General features: G+C 43.3%; 2 protein-coding genes across 3 annotated transcripts; one reads left to right on the forward strand and one right to left on the reverse strand.

Annotated features, from left to right (window-relative positions):
• Positions 1 to 5404: 5404 nt before the first annotated feature.
• LOC124666805 (protein OSB2, chloroplastic-like) lies at positions 5405 to 9557 on the reverse strand. The gene is made up of 8 exons (XM_047204133.1): positions 9172 to 9557; positions 8494 to 8632; positions 7781 to 7937; positions 6842 to 6942; positions 6574 to 6736; positions 6431 to 6502; positions 5935 to 5996; positions 5405 to 5851 (listed from the first exon to the last, which is right to left on the reverse strand). Exons 1-8 carry the CDS (start codon positions 9555 to 9557, stop codon positions 5696 to 5698), a joined length of 1236 nt encoding a protein of 411 aa, XP_047060089.1. The 3' UTR covers positions 5405 to 5695.
• A 3158-nt stretch (positions 9558 to 12715) lies between these two features.
• On the forward strand, positions 12716 to 18386 carry LOC124661252. Of its 2 annotated transcripts, XM_047199118.1 has the most exons (11): positions 12716 to 12887; positions 13758 to 13889; positions 13968 to 14106; positions 14441 to 14540; positions 14628 to 14742; positions 15321 to 15429; positions 15634 to 15799; positions 16431 to 16512; positions 16811 to 17521; positions 17627 to 17800; positions 17913 to 18386. In XM_047199118.1, the coding sequence occupies exons 1-10, from the start codon at positions 12726 to 12728 to the stop codon at positions 17798 to 17800; spliced, it is 1890 nt and encodes a 629-aa protein (XP_047055074.1). In that variant the 5' UTR covers positions 12716 to 12725; the 3' UTR covers positions 17913 to 18386. The 2 variants fall into 2 exon arrangements, with proteins under 2 accessions (XP_047055074.1, XP_047055073.1); XM_047199117.1 differs by having other exon boundaries at positions 13758 to 14106.
• Positions 18387 to 19660: the final 1274 nt, after the last annotated feature.

The following is a 19660-nucleotide window of genomic DNA, read 5'->3' on the forward strand; positions in this document are numbered from 1 at the left end:
CTGTGCACTTTACTGCATATGTAATATATTACGAGGCCACTTCTGCAACCCTTTCTTTTCTCTTCCTCCAGTCACCAGTGCGTGTGTGTGGACCAGCTGTGGTACATGCTGTTTGGAAGCTTTGCAGTGTACAACACGATTGGAAGAGGACGTGCACATGAAGAAATAATCAATTCATCATCAGTTTCCTATGTTAGTGGAGTCCTATATCCACAACCAAAACATATGCAGAAACTTTGTCACACTTCCATGCTGATGTAGACATTGTGTTACTGAATGTAGAATCCGTCGTACTGTCCCGATGAGCTTAAGCATCTCCACAAAATAGTGTTCGGCATCGGTGCTGGACATGCGCTTCGGGGGCGCAGGCAAAAACTTCCGCGGGTTTGGGGCCAGCTACCCACACCGGCAATCTCTATAAACCGCTCAAATATAATTTGTTTTTCAATTTCTCAAACACAATAAAAAATTTCTATCTAAAACGCTTGATACCAACAAGTTAAATGATATTACAACTACTATTTTTTTAGCGAACATGCTCAACAAGATCCAAATGAAATTATCTCACTCATCACAAATTAACCAGATACTCTTCATCTAATCCTTGTTTGTGTCACTAGTTTTCAGAAGATCAAACAACATGTATTCCAACGTTGTCTCCCTCCTCCTTCAGTTCTTTCTATTCATCATCTATTTTCTTATTTTCCTCCAGCAACAAGTTCATCTCCTTCTCGATCTTGCGTAACTCAATTTCAGAATGCTCCTCGCAGTTCTCCTTCAGTTTTGTCATGTTTTGCTCCAACACATGTGTCCTAGTGGTATCCATTTAGTTACTCACATCCCCCAATAAGCTGGTGTATTTCTTGTCCACCTTGTTCTTCTTTTCAAACAAATTCTTAACCAACTCAGCTTTTTGAATTTTCTCCCGAATTCGAGAATTTAGTGCTATTCTGATGCATGCCAACACAATGTAGATAGTGCACGTTGGCATGGCAAATGCCACTTAGGATCAGCCCAACCCACTAACACATAACACCCTACAAGTATGAATTATGAACCAATTTGAGCAATTCATCACGCAACTAAATCAAAATAATAGTATCTCACGCTACTTACATTGTCTCGCGAACAAGCATAAAATCAGAGGCATATGTTCATCACGGTGAAAGCAACGGCTTTCTCAGGCTGACGGTCATGCATGCGACAACTCGGGGCCAATTCGGGATCGGCTACGCCGGTTCATGCTGGGTCGGCGACCGTCTCTAATGCATAGTCCACCTCAGGGTAATACACATCAGCAGAAATAGACACAATTATATGCTACACACAAATACTAAACATGAGAGTCATCCAGCACGATTGAAGTTTACAGGGCCTTAGCGAAAAACACATGCTAACAAAGTAAAAGTGTGTCTCATGTTGGACCACACTTTATCAAGTTCGTTTTGCAAGGTGAGGTGACCAAAATGAGCATATAGGAAAGTAGAGTGTCGATCTCAAAAAAAAAGAGTGGCTCTGGATAAAGTTGATGTACCGCAAGATCAAACACAGACTATCTGAAATACAAACAACTGAATTGTACACTACGGGAAAAATTGCAGTTGCCGTGCATTGCATCTTTGCCGTGTGTTTCCGCACGGCAAAGATTTCTTTGCCGTGCGCACGTAGAAAAACGCACGGCAAAGATTTTAGCCACGGCAAACACAGACACGAGCGCACGGTAAAGATTTGATTCACGGCAACGACGGAAGAGAGCGCACGGCAAAGAAAGTAGCACGGCAAAGGACCAACATAGCGCACGGCAAAGATATGCTACACGGCAAAGACGCTGGCACACGGCAAAGCACAAAAGGCATCACCGTGCACGCCTTTGCCTAGTGTTTTTAACAAACGCACGGCAAAGCAAGTCTTTGCCTAGTGTTTTTAACAAACACACGGCAAAGCAAGCCTTTGCCTAGTGTAAGCGCACGGCAAAGATGTAAAAACTGGATTTCTTCTCAGCTCAAAAGGTGTGGCGTGGTATAGTTATCAACAAACGAACGTTTAGCTCGAGTAGCAAGGTTGCACGCTTTCTCTACTCTGCCTCCTAGGTTCGAATCCCGGACCGATCAGTTTGGAGCTTTTTTTAGATAAACCATATTTAGCACACGGCGAAGAAGCAACCTTTGCCGTGCGGCGTCGCACGGCAAAGACCTTTGCCGTGCAACATTGGCGAGGCGCACGGCAAAGAAGCCTTTGCCGTCGATTGCTTTACCGTGCGGTCTTTGCCGTGCGGCAACGCACGGCAAAGCCTTTGCTGTGCAAATAAGGCCCTTTGCCGTGCAAATAGTTGCACGGCAAAGAAAGTTTTTCCCGTAGTGGTATCAGTCCGTTCCATAATTTGTGTGAAATCACCGCATGCCGCAATGCGGTAGATTTATAATTATCTACTAAACGAGGTACCCCGAGATCAACGTGTGACAAATTCTTTACAAAAAACTAATACATGTGAGCTGCACATAGAGATATGTCGTTGGTTGGGCTGTTGCAATCAGAAGCATATAAGAAATGGTGAATTTGATGGCCACAATTGCGCCTTCGTGATGCCGGGATCCGGACAGATCAAATCAAGATCTGTATGGATAGGTGACAAGTTGGTTCCGTCCTTTTCAAGGACAGAGACTTGTATCCTTCCTGCGCAAATTGAGTGACACAGACTCGTGTCCTTCCTGGACTAGGAGTGTCAAGGCGCTATCAAGCTTAGCTTGGCCAGCCAGCCACGAGCAGCTGGAGAATCGCCAGCATGATTGTGACATGGAGCAAAAATCCAACTATTTTTAACGCTGAATGGACCCTTCAGGACTCTGATTGTGCAGACAAAATTTGCAGCAGTAGAGCTGTCGACAGAATTATAGTCTCTAGCTGCCACCAAAACACGTTTGCTTGCCCAACGGCACTGCTAGGAGACAGGATTCTACTTGTCCAACTGGCTTCCAGTTTCCTCAACTCTATGGTTCCTTCTCTCTCAGCATAGTTTTATTTACTTTTATTATGATGAAAATTTTCACTGGTTTTGGCAACTGGGTGATGGTTGACGAATCTTGTAGCTTGTAGAAACGGTTCGTTTTCTGCTTTGCTCGAGTTAATTGCATCCACCCAACGATTCAACGGTACACGATGGGGACTTCCGTTGGGTGGCGAAGATACAAATGGAAGGCCCAAATGGGCAACACAAAGATAAGCCCAACATGTCACACCAGCATCACGTCTTCTCCCTCTTTCTCCTGAAAATTTTGTTTGCAAAATGATGGCCTGGTTGACCCATCTATGCTTGCCTTCCCCTACAACCCCTTTCACTGGAACCCCTTTCATTGCTAATTGCAACCTAAGCATTTAGGTCCAAATGGCTTTCCCCTCCGATGGGATTGGTTGATTATGAATCCTACGAGCCTATTTTTCCAAAACTCATGAGTGATTCCCCTCAACGGCTCCATAATTGCGTACCTTTTCCACACAAAAAAAACTAATTCATTAATATTTTTAGTTGTATCCCTTTTGACTAGACGAACACAAAATCTCCCAATTCATATCCTCACAATTTTGCACATTTTCAAAAATCATTTTCGCTTGTATCAATTTGCTAGAGTTTGTACGAAGAACCACACACGAGACCACTCATGTGTGACGACGAGTCATTAAATACGCATGATCTCCCCCGGCAAAGAGGCACCCCCCCCCCCACACAATGGCCGGGCACAAGTCTATTCATGCGTATGCATCTGAATACCTTTTTTTTTGCGAACTTTCTAGATCATGTGATAGAGCCATAAATCAGTTCACTTTGTATAAAACACGGATTGTTCCACTAATATTTCTACATGTCTTTGTATAAAATACAGACGCATCTTGGGATTGTATGATGAGCGTTGTGAACAAAGGTTCAGTCATTGACAAAGATATGGATGAAGACATTCTTTTCATTTTCTCGAACTAAACACATTTCACTTGCAAAGTTGGGTCCATAGATCTAACAAAGATGCACCCTAGTATACGCCATATGTATTCTCATTTTATCCAGTTGGAGAGACCCCATTCGTGACAGAGACGATCACTAATTAAAAATACAAGGTCACCAGATATGGAGAAGATCGATTTTCTCAAGGGGTTTAGGAACACGACATAACGTGTACTCTTGTTTGTGAATGTGAGGTCGTCCTCACCCAAGACAACCATATGCAAAGTTGCAAACTCATTAAAGCTGAAGCACCAATGCTACACTACTACTTTTAAGAAGCCAACGTGCACCTATCTACACGAAAAAAGGTTGATGTAGATTAGACACGGAATCCTCCAACAAAAGGATCAAGAAAGCAAACCCCATCACAAGCACCCTATGTGGGAGGGAGGCCATTTAAGGGATGAAAAGGAGGTGCAAGGCATGGGCATTTGGAGATGAGGTTTGGACTGATTGAGAGGCTTTGATGAGCAATGATACGAAGTGAAGGAAGAAAGGCTAACAAGCTAGCTTTGGGTCAACGGCTGCACTAAGGGAAAGGGGGGCAGAAGTCTGTGGGTGGTAGGGGCCCGTGGCCTCCGAAATGACCCTCGAAAGCAACGAAGGGGGCTGCGTTTTGGGTCTGGTCTTTTCATCATCTATGGAGGGGTGCGGTAGTAGCATCTACTTCTCGCTTTTGGGCCTGAGAGCTCTCCTCTTCCCGTTTGTGATTGTCCTGAGAATATTGTTCGGTGGTATATATCCAAAGATAAGATGTTTGCACACTAATAATTAGTGATGGTTGCACTTGGAACGCAAGCCATGCCTTGGGAATTGTCATCTCAGAATATCCTTTTGGCTTTCAGTGGCTGGTTTGCCATCACACCAGGTCATGTTGATTTCTGGCCTCAAACTAAATGTCCATGGAATGGAATGCCATAAGCTCAGTTCAGGTTGATCTGCTGCACTGCACAAGCCATTAGATGCAGAATTGTTAATCCTGCATATTTCTAACGACAATACCACTAAACTAGCACAACATTATCTTGAGAACTACACCAGTCCTTCAAAATAAATGGTTTTCTACAGCGATAGAAACTAGAAACAAATGTACCCAAAAGGCGGTAGGAAAACATGCAAACACAACTAATGATAAATTTTGAGCGATAATGATATAACCAGCTAAAATTGCTAAAGGCCAAACGACCCAAACAGCTTCATGGGCCAACTACAACACCAGGCCCATCTTATTAAGACTACAGAAGAGACATGATAAGAGAAGAGGGAGGCTGCCTGTAAGATTGAAATGTTTAATAAAATAACTTCATGCATCCTGAAACAAAAATGTATTTCCTCGACCAAATATCCCATGACAAGTATAACAAACAACCAATAACAGGAAATTGAAAGCACTAGTTGATGAGAACGAGATTGAGGCCTTCTGAAGTCTGAAGGAGCTTACCATGTATTCGAATTGACTTGGAAATGCTATTTACATCATGGTATGGCATTACGAAGGCCGAATCCACATGGCTATTACTAACAATGGTGGAGGTTAAGCCAGATATTATCTTGAGTAGTCTCTACCTGAACCTCATGAGTTAGCAGAGAGATTTCTACTAATTTTGCAGAATGCTAACTCTGAGACAACCTGAATATTTAGCAAAATAGAACGCACATTGCACATCGTAGGGCTTAATCTCTAAGGCTGACTCAACCAGGTCAAGAAAGCAGGGTCTCTGGCCTTCTACCTCCCTTGCTACCCATACTGGCTTTCGCCGGTGGAAGGGCATCTGTAACCCAACTTGGTGTCCTGGTGTTTAACCATATAGCCTCGCCGGTATCTTTGTGCTTGAAGTCGGGGGCTTTAGGTGACCTCTGAATTTCAAAAAAAAAAACAGAATAATACTTAGGACCAGCTAAGAAAATTAAAGACTATGACAAAACGTTCAGAGACTGACCTTGTCTATACGGTTGTCCCACCATTTTTGAGGATTGTCCACCAGATCTTTCAACAAGTCCGCTGCAAGAAAAATCATGGGCATCATTAGCAAAGAAATATTCACAGGTTGTGAAGTGCAAACATCCAACTTGCAGATAAAGTAAGTTTCACTAAAATAATTGACCAAAACTTGTATTAAGAAACATGGACAATAAGACACATCTAAATACAAAAATACACAATATGTGCTGTTAAGGAACTAAGAAATGGCATCAGGGTATTTAGACAATCTTAACAGGATAGATCACATTAAGAGGTTATAAAAGAATAGTTAGTGAGATGCTCAGGCACAAATAATCACATTACTAGAAGAGGAGCAAGAGAAACAGGCAAATATCTTATTTAAGAAACTTGTGCTGCTAAGGTGAGATAACGGAATGTATTCCACGTGCAATTTGATTATTAGTAGCATGTAATATGTAAATACAGGAAACACAAACAAATTTTACACTTACCTTCTTTTTGTAGTTTCTCAGGAGAAGCAGCTTGGCTTGTCTTCGATTTATTACCCCAGCTTGTATTAGAAGCTGTTCAAACTGAATATTAGTATCAAAAAATAAGAACAGAAAAAGTGAGAACTATCAGGTTAAAATGTAACCTCTTCCCATGCTATAATTAGCAGGCTTGTATGTTTTAGCTGCATTGTAGCCACTATTAAAGGTCACAGTATCCAACTTTTCTAACACATGCGTTGGTGCTGAGTCAAGCCAGAGTGCATCTTCTGATATCTTGTTCTTAAAATCAGGATACTTTGGATTTTTCTGCACAATCGAAATGAAAATAAATCCATGCTAGAATTAGGGGCAGACAAGTTTTGTATCTTACTTTCAAGAGAGTAAACATAAACATATAAACAACATGCTCACAGATCCATTCGCCTTCGCAGGCCGGTTATCAATCCAATCAAGTGGACTGGCAAGAACATCATTCCAGAGCTCTTTGAACTTGTCCTGCTTGGCTTTAAATTCTGAGTAAAATATAACGCCATCATGCAACAACACAACAAGGGTATTGCCGTATATATTTGGGATCAGATTATAAAACAGAACATAGAAAAAAAACTGTTTACTGTAATTAAGTAAGCGACATGCTTTGTCAAGTGCAAGCAACATACATGACTGCCTAAAAAGGCACGTCTTAATAATTCATCTATTAATCCATTTGCATATAAATATCTTGCTACAGTATTGTATGGTACCAAGGCAAAGGTGCATAGTTACGGAGGATTCCTGTTTTACTCGCATTCATTAATTTGGTATACATGATAAATTCAGTGAAGTCATAATTGAATTATCAAAAAAAAAAGTGTGGTTCAAAAGTTTTCACCGGAAGAAGACATCTGAAATATCTGACAGTTACGAAATGACAGAGATACCAGTAAAGTCATCAGAAAGTATATTACTGATAGCCATGAAACTCCAGTATAGATTGGTATTTACTACTATAATAAAACTATGTACTCCCTCCATATCGGTTTATTAGACCTATGTGTGCACCTAGGCCACCAATTTTACCTATGTAATCTAAATTATATAACACAAAAATTATATCATTAGAAAATATAACATCTAAAGTTTCCAGTGATTTTTTTTTTTGTAACATATATCTCACATTAAGTTAGTCAAATTAAACCGATACAGAGGGGAGTATTAAATTTAAAAGATGAGCAAGCAAATAAAAAAATTCCAGGTGCAATTTTCTCTTCTGTTATAATGGAATGATGATAATTTCTCATTGGCATTGCGCAAAAAAGGTAATCATATTGATGGGGGTTAATTTGATATAGCTGAGAACTAAACTAGAACCTGAAAATGTTTGGCGTCTTGGGGATTTAGGGATAACTTTGGTTGGTTCAACTTTCTTTTCAGCCTCAGCAATCTCCTTAAACCCTTCCTCTTCATCCAACATGGCATCCGTTGCCACAGCTTTACTATCAACGAATGACAGCAAATTTGCTAAAACCTGGAAAACAGATAGCAAATCCAGTTAGTTAGCTTCATCAAATCATGTAAGACGAGAATTCTAGGAAACTAAACTCTAATGTGATGCAAGAAAAACGAGGAACCATTTTTTTTCTAGGAACGAGGAACCAAATTTTGAATCAAAAGAAGAAGTGGCACTAGTACCACAGAACGAACAAACTTCTGCTACTAATTATGATTGCTGAAAATCTTCAAAACAACAACACAAAGGAAGAGAATAGCAGACCAACGGAAGCCTGTTATGTCATGAAGCAAACATAAGCATATCAATTCATCCAACGCAGAACCTTACATATCTCAGATTGCATACTCAACTAGCTGCCCTACACGGCATCATCTTGTTCATTTTCACAAGTGATAATAGTGTTATTATGATGATTCCCTTGTATTTAATAAAGAAAGTATGTACACGCCTACAAGGTAAGGAGTTACTGCAGCATGCAGAAGAATAGGATTACCCTTCGTTTATGCGAACCTTCTACAAATAACAGGGGAAGGCAAAACATAATAGTACAGTACATACAAGAGATGAATACCTGGATATTTGCTTGGCCATCAGCATGTTTGAACGGCGGAACATCTCCAGTTAATTGGCCAGACACATAGACGAGGTCATTTTCTTGCAAGTGAGAAGCAGCTATCTGTGCCAAGTCGTCTTGAAAAATCACAGGGATCCTGAAAGTAAAAAAAAGTCGCAAGTCCATACTGAGATATTGCAGCGATACACTGGAACTACGCATACGCACAAGTACGATATAGGGCACGACAACCCTTTGAGTATGTAGTGATCCCTATCAGTTTTCGACATATGCACAACTACGCGTATGCACAAGTACGACAGGACTACTGGAACTATTCAACGCTATACTCAAGCTGGCCACTCACACATTTTCGACATGTTGGTGATCCCTATCAGTTATGGACTTCGATTTAGTGATAAAAAAAGTTCAGTGTTTGTTGATCAGAAAATCTTCCAACAGATACTTTACTGGATCAGTTAGGGGGGTTAGCTTAAAATGGAACAGAACAGGGATGTCTCACTTTCATCTCTCAGCCTACATACAAAGGTTATAAAATCGTACTGAGAATTTGCATAATTTCACCGCAACTAAAACCAAGACCAGCAATCCGAACCCAACCACGACCCGTACCAGACAGGACCGAGCGATCACCGTCTAAGTGCAGAGAGTAGTGAGGGAAACCGGGGATCGCACCAGAACTTGGGGAAGTCGGTGCGGCGGTCCTGCACGAGCACGGAGACGGCGGAGAAGCGTCCATCGGGGAGGCGCTGGAGCTGCACGGGCGCGCCGACGGTGCCGACGAGGCGGATGGCGTTGGCGACGCGCGGCTGGAAGGGGATGGTGGGCGGGCGGGGCAGGTCGCTGGGGAGCTTCTCCGTCTGCCACGCCGCGGCCGCCTGCTGGGAGGCGTCGTCCTCCGCGGGGCTGTCGGCCGGCGGCGGCGGGCGCGGCTTGGCCCGGCTGGCGTAGGGGGCGCGCTTGGAGGTGGAGAAGGGTGCGGCGGCGGAGGGCGGGGTGGGGAAGATGGTGGCGGCGGGGAGGAGGAGGCGGCGCTGGAGGAGGCGCGCGAGGTGGCGCATGGTGGCGGGTGGGCGGGCGGCAAAACCCTAAACCCTAGAATGGGATGGGAGGAGGAAAGGGGAGGAAGGTCAAAGTAGCAAGGTTGGACTGGGGGTTTAGAGAAGGAGACGGTCGCTTCCAAAGGTGGGCCGGACCCGTTGCGCGGTCCAGGGCTTTTCAGCAAAACTTCTTCTAGGACCTCGGCTAATTTCAGTCCCAATTTCGAGTATAATTAAAAAGCTGATATTTGCTCATGACTGAAGCAATCCCTGGTAAATACCTAGGCTCAATAGCTATGGTTGGGATGGATAAAACTGAAATTTTCGTCTATATTTATTAGAGAGAATTATTGCTAGACTGAACGGTTGGAAGGAGAAATTTTTACCTATGGGTGCAAAGGAGATCTTATTAGAAATTGTGATTCAAATTTTTTATTTGAGAAACACAGTACAAATGCAGACGCTCACATACACGTACATACACTCACCCCTATGAACGCACACACGCACACTCTACCCCTGTGAGCGCCTCTGAAAGACTGAGCCAACGATTGGATCTTGAAATTTACGAAGTCACCACAGGCGTCTCGCTGTCGACGGGAACGTCGCCTCCCACTGAATGAATATTCCACCTTTATGAGACACACAAATTTCAAACCTGAGATTTGAACTCTAGGGTTGGGGTTACAATCATCCTCCTAACCACCCAGCCTCAGGTTCGTTCTCAAGTTGTGATTCAATCTATTCCTGTTTTTGCCATCGTTGTGTTTAAGATACCGAAGAATATTTGCAAACCTATTACTGATGCATTGGTTGCCATTTGTCGGGTGACACGGGAGAGAAAAGGTGTATGCACTTGAGTGCATGCTACCGTATGTTTGTACCCAAGAAAGAAGGAGGAATGAGTTTTAGAGATCTACATGCTTTTAATCTTAGTGTTACGCCAAACAATCTTGGAGGCTCTTGACACGGCCTGATACTGCAAAAAAAATTGAGGGCAAAATATTATCCATGTGGTGTTCTGGTAAATGCAGGTTCAAACTCGGGTTCATCTTTTACTTGCAAAGTATTGTTAGTGGCTTGAGAACTTTCAAACATTGACATAATTTGGATAGTGGGAATGGCACAAGTATCAACATTTGGAAGGACCATTGAATTCCTATAGATATGTCAAGGAAGATTGTAACACCTAGAGGAAATTGTTTGCTTAGAACAATGGATGAGCTAATTCATCCCTTAACTAGTCAATGTGATGAGAAAATTCTCTCAGGAATATTTCACCCATTGCATGTTCGGAGGATTATGCAAATCCCTATTAGTCAAAAGGTTGGATGATGACTTTGTTGCATGGCATAAAACAAAGAACCATATATTTTTCTGTATGCTCTGCTTATTACTCTGAATGTGAGTACCAATATAGGTGAAGGATAAGAAGACATGATGGTCAAGGACCGGTGAGGCAAAACCCAGATTGGGATATACTGTGGAAATTAAAAGTGCAACTAAAGTTAAAATATTTGTTTGGATATCATTGCACGGTCTTGTGCATGTAATGGGTGTGCTTGCTAATATGCACATCAAAGTTTCACTTTAATGCCTGATGTGCCACCAAGGCTCTGAGGACATCAAGCATTTAATCTTTAAATGCAAGCGTGCGAAGGATGTGTGGGTCTTGAAACTATTATTAACCAAGCCTCCTCCCTCAAGAGATGAGAGATCGAGTTTTGTTGTCCTTGAAGAAATGATTAGAGATCAATAAACAAAATCCCTGGTATTAGGTCAACTTGGTCTACAAGAGACTATATCAGTAGTAGCCTAGTACATTTAGGGGTAAAGAAGTTGCTCCTCCGGCAACTTAAGCTTTCTCTATTCAAGTGTTGATGCTAAATTGCGGTCTAGGGTCAGTAACAACGGTGCCAAAGTTGGTTCAATGGAGTAAACCACCACCGAGGTGGCATAAATTGTATGTTGACACATCCTTTTTCGAAAGCGGAATGGGTGCAGTTGTTGCACAATTGTCCGGAACCACCGTGGGGAGGCGATTGCAGAAGAAGCACATCCAATTAACCTACCTTTCAGACTCTCTGATCATAATACCAGTTAACCTCGATCCAATATCAATCTTCTTTTCTCGTTTGGTATATATATATTTATTATGTCATGCGATTATTATCACATTGTGTTTGCGCAAATGATTACTTGACATCACAATACGGGAGGGCCCTGATGGTATCTCTCCTTTGTCAGGTGGAGTATATTCCATCCTTGAACTATAAATCCCCCATACATACTTTTGGGTACACCTGAACCTTAATTTTTACACCACATGAAATGATGATTGATAAGATCAAAGTATAACCTCCGGTATGAGGTCAGTAAATATTCCCATGGTTTAAGAATTTTCACATAAGATAATATTCAAATATAAAGCTATTAATAATGAAGAATATGTCTCATAGAATATCAATGACTCGGGTTTGTTTAGTACCATCTTTAGTCATACTCTAAGTACTGCTAGCATTCTTGTTACAATAACAATGCTCATGATCAGAAAAGCTTGACCATCAAACAATACATGAGCAAGTCATATTTTGAGGCAAGACTAGGAACAAATTTCTTGTTTATCCCCCTGTGTCCACGATTTCCACCCATTTTGAATATGAAGAAATTTCGAATATGAACAAATTTCAAATATGAATCTAAACAAAATACAAGCCTGAACAAAATACGAATCTAGATAAATTTCAATCAAATAAGAAACGCAAACAAAAGAAAAACCAGAAAAGAATAAACGGCCAGACCGTGTGAACCAGCGAAAAGCAGAAGAAAACTGGGAAGAGCATTGTAGAAATGTTCCCAAAACCGGTAAAAACGAAAACAAAAACTCAAAGCTTTTTTTTATAGAACAAGCAAAAACTCAAAACTGGTGCTCTCTTGCAGCTGCTGCCGTGCTAACGGGCCTCGGCCCACGACGGAAACCTCATCACGCTCATAGCCCGCGATAGGGTTTTTGCCGTCCTTCCCCTCCCCTCGCTGGCTCGCTGCGGCAGCCGGCTCTCCCCCGACGCCGACGCCGACGCCGGCTTGCCGCCCCCGTCCTCCCCGGACCACCCCGTCCCTAGCTTCCTGCCCTCCCTCGCTCCTCCGCGCGACCGTCGGCCCGCGCCGCCCGACTCCGCACATGCGGGAATGATGGAGGAGGACGTCGGCTCTGATGGCGCGGCGGCGGAAGGCGCCGGCAGCCAAGACACCGGGGAGGGGGAGAGAGCCAACCCCATGACACCGCCGGCTCTGCCACCGCCATCTCGGCCCTTCCTCTCAAGGCGCACTGGACATCAGAATTCCTCCACGGTACCTGTTCTTTGACCCTGGATTACTTGCTTCTCTGTTACCATGCATGCGCTCCTGTAAATTGGACGGAGCGGAGTGCCTCGCTTCTTAGATGGTTGTTAGTCTTGTTCAATCTGCGATTTTGGAGTAGCAATTTCTATTGGTTCTCTCTTCTAGTTGAGTGTTAACAACTGTCTCACTGTACAGTTACAGTTAGTCTGTGTATAATTTGTAGGCCTGAAATAGGCAGCACATTGGTTGACAATATGTAGCATAAGTGATGGCGGCATAACCTCATGGTGGTTGGTGCAGTAACCTTCGACTCTAAACTGTGAAAATGGCTGCCTTGGCTCTACTTTGGCATGGACAAGTAATGTGATTTGCTATTCCGCATTACTAGTTCAGATATAGAATATTCAACTGACACGACTGTAAACTACGACTGTAAACTGTGAAAATGGCTGCCTTGGTTCTACTTTGGCATGGACAATTAATGCGATTTGCTATTCTGCATTAGTTCAGATATAAAATATTTAACTGACATTTGCTAGTATAAGGGGTCATATACATTGATCATGGTGGATTTGCTTGGGATAAGTCGAGCACGCTTCGAACTTATCATCCTACCCACTATTACTTCTCTGGTTTTCTTACCTCCTTGTTACGCAGCATCTGTTTTAGTAGTACAAACATGATTCAACATGTGATTTTTATAATGATGATGGAACTTGAACCTGGCGCACTTCCTATGCGGCTTACTTTCTTTGTCGCCTTTGATCCCCAACTTTTTGCTCTAAATGGCTGGATATGAACGGATGCAGTGTTTTTCTCTGTAGAACTAAGTTGCAGAATAGTATAATGGAAACTCAGTGAAATTCATATTCTTTTCAGGTGACAAATTATGGTCTGGAAACTGAGGACTTGTTTGTGCGCACTGATTTTCAAGCACTGCCTGTGCCCACCAATATTGAAAGGCGACACATTTCTGATAAGAGCTGCAATGCAGAGAGAAGGAAGAAGCAGGTGTCGCCGTTGTCTTGTCTTGAACTACTTTTGCGCCCTGATCTTAACCAACAACAAGTTTGTGGGGATGACTGTCAGGTGGCTGTGATGGATGTGGGGTGGAGGAAGAATTGGGGGGCGTGTACGGGCATATTCATTGTGCTCATGCTTGTCATGTCCGCCTTCCCGCATGACGATGACTGCCACGACTTCGCCGACCAACGCACACTTTTCCTTGGTAACTAACCTCTGCTTCGCGCTCCCTCTCCTATCATCTGTTTGCCTGAGTCACCCCCTGTTCTGTTGCTCTGGGATTAATGTGATCGGTGGAGTAGCTAAATGGGGCTGTGATTTGGGAGCAATTGAAGTGTAGATTGGGCTAAATTGTACTTTATTCAAAATACATGATTCTTATTATCAGCATTATTTATTGCTTTGATGATAGTAGCTAAAGATCGAGTAACTGTGCCCTCTGCATACAAAATACAAATCATGTTTTTTTGTGCAAGGAAAGTCTCGGGTGAAGTTAAACGCTTGACAACAATGAATAACGTTTATGCCTTATTTTGCAGGGATCCCTAGTACGCTGAATGTGGTCTCAACATTCCTCTTCTTTTTTGTCGGTCTCGCTGGGCTCATCCTTAACCACCGCAAAAGCTACTTTAGGCTATGGTACAGACTTCATGCTCATGCCAATTTTGATTCCTTGTTTAACTCAAATTAAGATTTGAAGCACTCTAATATTAATCCTGCTGGCAGCTCACAGGGGAGTCTCTTCACACTCTTCTTTGCTGGCATCATAGCTGTTTGTTTTGGTTCATCCTGTTACCATCTCAACCCGGAAAATGCCACCCTATTTTGGGATACATTGCTAGTAAGTCTTTCCTTGACACCATGTTTGTACATAGAATTGCTTAGAAAATAATAAATGGTATAAATCCACTGGAAATACCCGGATGAACCTGGGTGCACATGCACCCGGTTTCACCAATTTTGAAAAATTTGCTATTTGAAAATCTCAAAAAAATTGAAATAAATTTTTTCATGTACATATTTTGTTGATATTTACTTGTGTAAGTTTTCATGGAAAAATTCGATTGTATGTGGCCTACAAGAAATGACAAAATATCCAAATGACACTATAATGATTGGCTGTGCACTATTCACAGAAATAGGAAATTCCATTTTCACATTTATGTGTAGGTCACACATGGCCAGTTTTTTATGCCGAAATCTGCACAAACGAATGTCAACATAGGATATACATGAAAAAAATTATTTCAATTTTTTGTGAAACTTTGAAATAGCTTTTTTTTTTGTGGAATTTTTCAAAATAGGGTGGACATGCACCTGGGTGCAAATCGTCCACCTCCATAAATCCACCCTCTTTTTTTTTCCTGTTTTCTTCATGTCTAATATACTGAAAGATGGCATATTTGTTTGTTTGTCTAGATGATGATCGCTTTCACATCTTTTGAGGTCATTTTTGTTATGGAAAGGTTTGATGATTGGGCAGGAACAAAGTCCATTGCATCAACAAGCTACTGGTTATGGGCAGCAGGTTAGTGTTGTTCTTGCTCACTATAATGCATGCATTTTCATTATTTGTGCAGGTTGCTATTTCTGATCACCTCAATGTGGGTTTTTTATAGTTACCTTTCTCTCAAGACATGAACTTATGGTAGTTTTTACTGGAAGTGCAATTTAATATTACCTAAGTTGTACAATCTGATTTTTTTGTTCTTTTTTTTTAAAATAATCTCAGGATTTTACATCCTTGCAAGACTAGAAGATGTTGCAGACAAACCAATTTACAGGTGGACGCTTCAAATTGTTAGTGGGCATACTCTTGGTCATTTATGTGCTGCGATGGTACATCTTTTGCTGATTCTCATGTTAGCAAAAAGGACAAGGCCAACTCAACCAGAAAGGTATGAACTGATAAATCCATAGACTGCAAGATTTGTCTGTACTTTCACTTTTTACGTGATAAGTGGAATTTGATTCAACCGCGCAAGCTAGCTCTTACCGAACTTAATCTGGCGAGCATCTGTCCAACAAATACTTCCCTCGTTCCTTTCCAAATCTTCGTGCTTCATCATCCAGTGTTGTTCTGGTGACAATTTCACAACATTAAGGTTGCATTTGCTTATGCAACATGGTTGTTTGTTTTGTTTCTGTGGTGAAGGGCATGTGCTTAGAGATTGAGAAATGTCACATCAACGATGCACACAATATATTTGATGCATCTATATTTAACAATCATTGGAAAAAAATTTAACGCCACTGTTGCATCATTATGCCACACATTTCATTGTGGTTTCGACTATGCCATGCTGCATTGCTTTCATTTGCTTATACATTTTGTCCACCACTTCAATTAAAGTTTATGTCTATAATTTTATGCTAATTGTAATACTGACCAAGGTGTCATAATAATCTTATGTATCAGCTATTCAACCATATGCAGTCCGTGTTTATGTCTTGTACAGTAGGGTACTAACAAAGAGTATAATTTTTTATTATTGCATGATCTGACAATTTCCCTCATTTCGGACACAGGATTCCAGTTCAACTAAAGCTTACTTTCATGGTCTGCTTATTACTGCCCAAGATGATCTGCCTATGGGTGCCCAAGATACAGGTATGATAATCTGTTGATCCATGTCTGAGCAAATAGGAGTCACTCCACAAATTGACCATGCTGCCGCTTTGATCAGAGGCCTGACACTACACTCATCACTAACCTCCCACTGCAATTGATGCATTCCATGCCATATTATGGGTATTATATCATTATGTAGGTAGTTAATAACTTTACTTCCAGTGTCTTCTACATCAATATGCTTTCTCCACTGCTTAGTTTACTAAGATGTGACTCTCTAGCATACATGTCATTGTTGTGTTGACATTTTTTTGGATAATTTGTTGTTCTGAATCAGGTTAGTGCCATCATGTACGAAATGAGCATTCTGATGTGGGAGTTCGGTGCTCGTTATGTGGCTCGTTCTGTTAACCAGGCAAAGATCTCTGAGGAGCGAGCAGTAGAAACCCCAATTCGTGCTCGGCAAAGGGTGCCACGCTTCCACGGCCTTCAGGGAATGGACATTTACAAGAATAAAGTGCTTGAATTCCTACAGAGTCAGCGATCGGATGAGTCTGTCTTTGGTTTATGGGGCACATCGGGTGTTGGCAAGACACAACTCCTTTCGCTCATCGCTGATAGCTATGCTGATTCATTCCACTATGTCATATTGCTGGATGGTGGCAGTAGCGTGAGAGTTATGCAGAATCATCTCGCGTATTTCTCGAATATGGATTGGAAGAGGATGTCGTTGGTACATGAGCATTACCGAGCTAGAGCTATCAGTGAGTGGCTGGAGCACCACAGTTTTTTGGTTCTGTTAGATGACGTGCAAGATGGATATTACCCAGACTTGACAGCTGTCGGTTTGCCAATGACTCTTGGGCGCCGGCAAAAAGTTGTTCTTACCTCGAGGAGCCAGGTAGTATGTTGTCACATGGGATGCACCATATCAAACACTCTGGAGATGAAGTGCCTTGGGGAGGAAGATGCTTGGAGCCTCTTCAAGTACAATGCTGGAGTGGAAATCACAGAGGCTGATGATGAAATTTACGAAATTGCAAAACAGGTAATATGCATTTCTACACAATAGTTTTTCATCTATACTTGCAATCTGAACCATAATAATATTGGTGCACTCATTTCTAATGCATACTGGGTTACTGGTTATTAGATGGTTTCAGCATGTGAAGGGTTGCCTAGAGCCATACGTGCCATTGGCATAGGTGTTGCTGGAGCGACTTGCCGTGGCAAGCATCCAGCTGATTGGCGGTATGCCTACAAGCGTTTCAAGGCTAAAAACCTACCACCCGAGCGAATGGAGGAGATCGTGGCTGTTCTGGTTTAGGTATGTGAAAACTGTGAAGTGATGATAGATGGATAGTACATGCAGTTTAGCTTTCAGTTGTTGCAGTGCACTTTTCCCCCAATGTCTGCTGATGTGCTGCTTCTGGTTTCAGGCAACTTGTGTCTCGCAGCATTGACTTGCCGGAGTTGGGGAGATTTGGTTTGGGGCTCGTTTTTCTCGTTGCTGTTACAATCAAGAGCGAAGAGTTGAATGTTGGTTTGATGGATGCCTACTTGTACATATGATCGTGTTTTAGGATACTAATTTACAGTGACAAGCCAGCCTGCAGCCGGCTCTGTATGTACTATGTAGTCTGCATCTATGTGACAGGAGGCTGAAGATAGTTTGCCAAGCAAGGGGGCTAGTATTGACTTGGCAGTCTGTGATGAGCATGTTGCTCCATTTTCTTACTATTTTAGGCACTTGTAGTGAGATAATGATGCTGCAATGGAAGGGAGGGGCTGTGTTCTGAGATAATCCTGCTGTCGCAGAAGTGTTGCTCGTGAGACGCTGCTATGTACATGTCTTTATAAAACAGGTAGTATTGAAATTTATAACATGGGTCCTGATGAAATTTGTGTGCAAACAAATACCACCATAAGTTGTGTTTCAGTTGAATTTGTTCCGAATCAAGTCGATCGATTTGGGTCGCCAACACTCTGGAGATGATCCCATCGGCGGCTTCAAGTGTAATGGAAGCGAAATACAGGTGAAAATGCCAAATTCAACAAGCCGATCGAGAGTCGTTGCTCCACGCAGGCGACGCCACCACGTAGACCACGGACATCTATATGAGCAATGAGGTAGGAACTAGGAACTGTCCGATAGACGCCGGACGAGTGTGGAGCGGTGGCGACAGACAGGGGAAGCTGGCTCTGCCGCGGTTCAGTCAACTGCAGGCTGCGCGTGGCGTGCGTGTCGCATGCCAGTAACCACAACAAGTGTTAGAGCATCCCCACTCGTTGGCGCTCCCCACGGCCAAATCCGGACGAAACAACCGCCGGATTGGACGAAATTAAGTCGTGGGGAGTACCGTATTTCCAGTCGTCCACCCGGAGTTCGGCGGATAGAGTTTAAATTCAAACAAATCGCCGTCCCGCGCTACAAGTACGGCCAGTTGATCGGCAAAAGGAGCAAAAGGATCAGCCACAGATCGGCGATCGGAGGGAAATTACACGGAGACAGGCTCGTGGGCAGTCCCGGCCGGCACGGCGGTGTCCGACGGACCAGTTTCCTCACACGCCGTGGCCGAAGCGGCTGCGGCGGCCGACGAGGAAGCAGCGGCAGTGGACGTCGAAGCAGCCGCAGTCGACGAGGTAGATGGTGAGGTAGACGAGGTAGGAGCCGGTGGAGACGACGAAGGACTGGCTGTAGGGGCTCGGAGGATGTCGCTGCGGTGGCCCTGGTACCAATTCCTCGTCTCCTCGTCCATCAGTTCCATGTCGCCGCCGCCCATCAGGAACGCCAAGTCTGTGTTCCTCTTTTTCGCCGCCGCCGTCGTCTTCAGCAGGGCGATCCGGACGCCTTGGTTGGCGAGCATCTCCCGCCACCTGCCGTCGAACTTGTCGTTCCTCCCGTCGGCGTGCGACCTCAAGTCGGCCAAGCACTTGTCGATCGACGCCTGCATCCTGTCGGCGGGACTGTCCGTCCGTTTGAGCTCTTTCAGCTTCTTCTGGCCGAGTTCAGGGCGCCCTTCCGCCGCGCAAGCCGCCGGAGCGTCGGGGTTGTACTGCTCGGTCTTGCTCTTCGAGAGGGTCGTGCGAGTTTCCTTCCACTTCTCGCAGTTCTCGAGGCGGGCGTAGACGTTGAGGAACTTGAACCGCAGGCCGGTGTCGTCCGTGTACATGTCCAAAGCTCGGC

This window comes from Lolium rigidum, chromosome 6, assembly GCF_022539505.1.
Source record: "Lolium rigidum isolate FL_2022 chromosome 6, APGP_CSIRO_Lrig_0.1, whole genome shotgun sequence".
Taxonomy (NCBI): Eukaryota; Viridiplantae; Streptophyta; class Magnoliopsida; order Poales; family Poaceae; genus Lolium; species Lolium rigidum.